The sequence below is a fragment of the Zophobas morio genome, unplaced genomic scaffold, assembly GCF_036711695.1.
Source record: "Zophobas morio isolate AGI-343-1 ecotype UQ-CSIRO unplaced genomic scaffold, CSIRO_AGI_Zmor_V1 ptg000537l, whole genome shotgun sequence".
Classification (NCBI taxonomy): Eukaryota; Metazoa; Arthropoda; class Insecta; order Coleoptera; family Tenebrionidae; genus Zophobas; species Zophobas morio.
In genome coordinates, this window is record NW_026972640.1 from 10,277 (window position 1) to 15,791 (window position 5,515).

The 5,515-nt window shown below is 33.9% G+C and overlaps 1 protein-coding gene across 1 annotated transcript; it reads right to left on the bottom strand.

The window, feature by feature from the left end:
• Positions 1 to 923: 923 nt before the first annotated feature.
• On the bottom strand, positions 924 to 4,918 carry LOC135121246 (uncharacterized). The gene is made up of 4 exons (XM_064045552.1): positions 4,700 to 4,918; positions 1,879 to 4,644; positions 1,163 to 1,198; positions 924 to 1,112 (listed from the first exon to the last, which is right to left on the bottom strand). The coding sequence occupies exons 1-4, from the start codon at positions 4,859 to 4,861 to the stop codon at positions 924 to 926; spliced, it is 3,153 nt and encodes a 1,050-aa protein (XP_063901622.1). The 5' UTR covers positions 4,862 to 4,918.
• Between the last annotated feature and the right edge of the window lie 597 nt (positions 4,919 to 5,515).

Sequence of the window (5,515 nt, forward strand, 5' to 3'; positions counted from 1 at the left end):
AATTTTAGCTAGAAACTGTATTTTTGTCGATTTTTATGGAATTTGAACTATATTTCAAAGTTTTTTGATGGTTCTGAGCCACCAAACACACTTAAAGCATGCAGAATCGACTCAGAATAGGAAAAGGAGACGTTTAGGTCAATTTTATGCATTCTGGCGTTCGTAGATACAAGAAAACTGTTAAAATTCTTCAGAAACGTCACTTTTGAAGTGTTTTCTTGTACTTTTAAGCCAATCAGATACCCAACGGGCTCGGAAAGTGCAACGAAACCTTCAAATTTTAGCTAGAAACTGTATTTTTGTCGATTTTTATTGAATTTGAACTATATTTCAACGTTTTTTGATGGTTCTGAGCCACCAAACACACTTAAAGCATGCAGAATCGACTCAGAATAGGAAAAGGAGACGTTTAGGTCAATTTTATGCATTCTGGCGTTCGTAGATACAAGAAAACTGTTAAAATTCTTCAGAAACGTCACTTTTGAAGTGTTTTCTTGTACTTTTAAGCCAATCAGATACCCCACGGGCTCGGAAAGTGCAACGAAACCATCAAATTTTAGCTAGAAACTGTATTTTTGTCGATTTTTATTGAATTTGAACTATATTTCAACGTTTTTTGATGGTTCTGAGCCACCAAACACACTTAAAGCATGCAGAATCGACTCAGAATAGGAAAAGGAGACGTTTAGGTCAATTTTATGCATTCTGGCGTTCGTAGATACAAGAAAACTGTTAAAATTCTTCAGAAACGTCACTTTTGAAGTGTTTTCTTGTACTTTTAAGCCAATCAGTAGTTAATAAATGGGGCTGACGTCACACAAGCTCCGTGTAAATCTTATGGACTTCCGGTCTACTGAAACGGTATCGCTCTCCTTGTCTAACACGTGGCGTTTTTGGATCCCTGTTTGTCGTCTCGCTCTCGCTTATTGTTGTAATGGAGAGGTGTGTGTGGTGCGCGCGCAGGATGGAAGATGGCGCCACCGCTGTATCGCGCGGCGCTCAATTTTTAAATTTATGAAAAAAAGTTTTTTTTCCTCGTCTTTATGCGGGAATCGAACGTCGTCCGATCTCGTGCTAACCGTCACCTCGGCATCTCGACTATCGCAGGGACCCTGAATGGAGCGTATTGTCAATCGTATTTATGCGTGTGTGTTTGTATGACCTCGAGTGGAGGAGGGGCCGCCGAGTCGGCCTTTTCCTGCAACCACTGTGTTAGGAAAATCAAGGGAATGACTCATTAAATACGGTCATAATTTATTAATGAACCAAAATATTTCAAATGAGCGTCCCCAAATTTTCTTAACACAAAGCGTGTGGCCGTGTACAGGAAGTGTATGTGGTGTTTCTAAATTTCGCATGCACCATTTATAACATACAAATCAGAGAAAAAAAAACCTCCATAATTTGTTGATTATTTATTGATAATATAGGTTACAGGTATATGTATTATAAATCATAACAAAAAAGAAAATATTTCAACACATACAGAATCAGCTTCTTATGAAAAAAAAAGTTATATATTTTTCATTCGTTGACAATTTTATAATGACCCCAAGGCAAAGTTTCAACTACATTATTGGGTAATATATATCGTTTATTGTCCGATGAATCGAGTGCTTTTTTATGAATTTTTACGGTAAAAACTTGGTGGTTTTTCGACTGGATTGTATTAAAAGTGCAATTCTGATTTACTTCATTAAATAAACATTTATAAAAGTCATCAAACGTAATATGCTTTATGGCTGTTTTACCAACACCTTTAAGTTTTCGAACGCTACTATCTTTTCCGTCGATTTTGAAGCCGTACACTTTTGATTTAAGCGATACAAATTCGGTCATTATTTTACCACATAGTTCATCTTTAAATTTTCCTGGTACCTTTTTATTCACTTGTGGAATACCCCACTGATTATCGACAGGCAAATCTGAAGTGTCAAATAACAAAGATGCGTAATCTCGAATTATATGATAAATATCGGTTGTATCTTCTTTACGTAAAGTTGTAAATTCGTAAATGAAACTGTCGGTATCCATATATAATAATTTGGAAGCGAACCAATTTGATAGGTCTTTTTTGACAAAATTATAATGAAAATCGTACATTAACGTTTTTGATAATTCTAAAATTGTAAATCCTACGTAAATCGGCTTCTCGAAATTTATAGTTGTTTTATTCAATTCAACAACAACCAAATCTTCGTTTATAATTTGCGAACACTTAAATTCTGGCAAAGAGATATATTTTCTAGCGGTAAACCAATTGTTTGCTAGTTTTATTTTACGTTTCTTTCGATCGTTTTCCAGTGTTTTGCCATAATTGGCATTTATCATCAATTTAAAAAAGTCTTTTTCAAAAGCAGATTTGGCTTGCATTCGTAAATCAGTATTGAACATTATATATGGCTTTAACCAAGGTTTTTGTGAGAATTCTAAAACACGATGTATTTTTATCACTTTCAGACCGAAATGCACTGTTTGTCTTAAGTTCTCAAGATGAATTACGTATTTAGTTTTGTCGCATAAAGTGCATAATAATTTCTCTGAATTATTTTGCGAATTAGGAGGCATCTGATGTTCACAACAAAATGGTAATTGTTCATGTAAATCATGAAGAGACTGCGAATATTCCAAATCAACTTCTAAAATACAACATTTATCAGCAGTGTTTGCATAGCATGTATTTATATCTAGACTTTCAATTTCGAAATTATCTAACCACCTAAAATGATCGTATGGTAAACTCTGGCACTGTGCCCATCCGTAAAGATTACATACGTCCCAATAAATTAGATATTTAGTATCCAAATTTGGATCATATGACGAACAATACTTATTATTGGCTTTTGAATATCGACATATAGATTGTGATATACCACCTCTTAAAGCTTTTTCAATGAAAAGGGTCATATCGATATCTGTGAATAATCTGAGTTTAATTTGTGTCATTTTCAAAGCAGCAGCCCATGATAAGCCAGGTGCTGTAAAAAAACCGGCAGCATCGAGTCCATAATACTTCATAGTCAGATTTCTAAAATTTTCAAAGCAGTCAGCTAAAAGCAATACGTCGAGTTTCAAATAAAACAGGGCGTAATCACTTAAATTTTTAATAGAAAATTCATCCCATATTAGTTTAGCGTGAGCATAATCTTCGTCTGATATGTGTTCATCGTGCAGACTACTATAAAAATAATGTTTTTCAGGCAGTTTCGTTTTCGATAATTTATCCCAACAATCTAAGTACTCGTAACAAAACACTTGTTTTCGTGTTAACAATGGAAAACTTTTTACATCAGAAAAATATGACTTTGTAATTAAAAGTTGATCGGGAGTTAGATTTTTAACAAGAGAATCTAAGGACGAAGATAAAAACCTGTATGAATCTAAAAATGTAACTCGAGTTTGATTGAAATAAGTCGAAAATCCAATATATTTTTCCATATTTAATGGTACCAAATTGACATAATTACTACGAGCCAATTCCTCAATAAAAAGATGAGCGCCATACCCACTAAGATTATGTAAAAAAACGGGTATACTATAATCTTTTTTGCATTGTAAATTACAATTTTGACAATACGGTGCTATATATTTCCCTGTAAGATGATCATGATGGTGGACTTTTGGATTGGTTTCGCAATAAACGCGACCGCAGATAGGACATTCCATTGACGAATTATAATTTAATTTTTCCTCGTCCGAAAGGGGCAACATTGGCAAATCTCGCGAGCGTAGAATTTGCGTCATTTTGTTAATTTCTTTCTGAAGTTTTGCAATGAACCAAGAAGCCGGTGTTTGATCATTTGGTGAACTGGCAATATAACTAAAGAATGTATTTAAACTATTGTCAAAAGAACAGACACTCGTGAACGCTACACTGTAAGGTATATGTCGATATTTCATCGGATGATCATTACCTTTAATTAACAAACATTCAAAATCTGCATAAATAACAAAACCTTTTTTAAGAAGCGCTTTGTAATTTGAAAATTCTAAATGAGCACTAGATTCATCAGGTAAAGTAATCTTAACTGGAGAAAATAATTTACAATCCTGCTGATGCGACTCGTAATGTGATTTAAGGGAGAAATGATTTAAACATCTATCGCAAATGAACATTTTCGCTTTATGAGCCGAAATATTTCTTCCACAAACTTTACTTAAGTCGCTAATAAGACAATAATGGCCATGTTTGGATCGAGTCTTTTTTAAATATAATAAATTTATGTGATGGTTTTTTACATTTTTTGTATGATATATAGGGCCTTCAATTTCATGCGTTTTGTCATTGACCGTGAACACGTTAATTGATATGTTAGAATTTTGAGCTTCAAATTTAGGAATACTTGATAACTGAACAGGCATTTGTACACCACGTAAATTTAATATATCGTGATAGTTCTGCGGATAGGCATCAGTACGTTCATAATTACTATCTTTACAGGGATAAAGACTTGCAAGTACCGACCATACAAAACAAAGACGATCAGTATTCATTATATTAATAATGCCTCCTTTCTTTTTCAATTCTGTTGGCAACGGTATGTAGATTCGGCCGTTTATTGGAGTGTACTTGTTGAACGCAACCATTAGCTGACATATTTTCCGTAGACTCCATCCAGATTTAGATTCTGCGAATTCTTCCATCTGTAATAATACCATACCTTGTTATTAAGTGAAAAAAAAAATCTAAATAACTTACTTTGGTTTGAATAATTCCAGCTAAATCGTCAATAGATTTCTGAATGTCGGTCGATAATAAAATCATAGTGTTGGGTGTGTTGAAATACTTCAGGGACACTTCTCCTGTCGATGGAATTATGTATTCACAAGACATCTCGAAATTTAGTTTAATCGCTGTCATCTTTTTGAGAATATTTGTGATTCTTGAAAAAATTAACGGGCTGGCATCGTGAAAAAATCGACGAATATCAACAAGATTCTCATCTAAATTAACAACTGCTCCTGTTCTCACGCGACCGACGAAAGCTGATTTTACCTAAGTAAAATTAATGTTTCTTATTTGATACTAAGGGGAATGAATAAAACTTACCTCTATCCAGCGAACCTTACTGTTTCTTCTCTTTTTACTATTACCGTATCCAATTTTTTCATTCTCGATTTTTGATTCGATATGTAAATTTAATCCTTTGATACGTGCTAAATAATTTTCCAATCTTCTTTTCTCCCCAACACAGTCAGAATTTCGCAATACACCATTCACGATTCGTAGATCATTTTGGTAACAGAATCGATCATTTTCTCGATTACTTCTGTTGTAGCTGATTCCATTGTGAAAAAAAAAACACCACTAAGTACTAACACTAATAATGCTGATTAAATATAAATTGATAATAATTATATTGTTACGAGCTGTTTTATATCTGCACGATTTCGTAGAGATGCGCTGGGTTGCTCTTTCCAGTGTCCTTGGTGCCATGATATACCAAAGCCAAACAAAGAACGTCCTCATGGATAGATTCGATCAAGTCATCGGACATATTATCTGCCATCCTTT

What these genes read in the sequence shown, in the direction of transcription:
- LOC135121246 (XM_064045552.1), bottom strand. Translation starts at nt 4,861, where the DNA reads ATGACAGCGATTAAACTAAATTTCGAGATGTCTTGTGAATACATAATT. An exon ending in CTGGAATTATTCAAACCAAA is followed by an intron (nt 4,645 to 4,699) that starts GTAAGTTATTTA and finishes GTATTATTACAG; the next exon opens with ATGGAAGAATTCGCAGAATC. An exon ending in TTCCACAAGTGAATAAAAAG is followed by an intron (nt 1,199 to 1,878) that starts GTACCAGGAAAA and finishes CAGTGGTTGCAG; the next exon opens with GAAAAGGCCGACTCGGCGGC.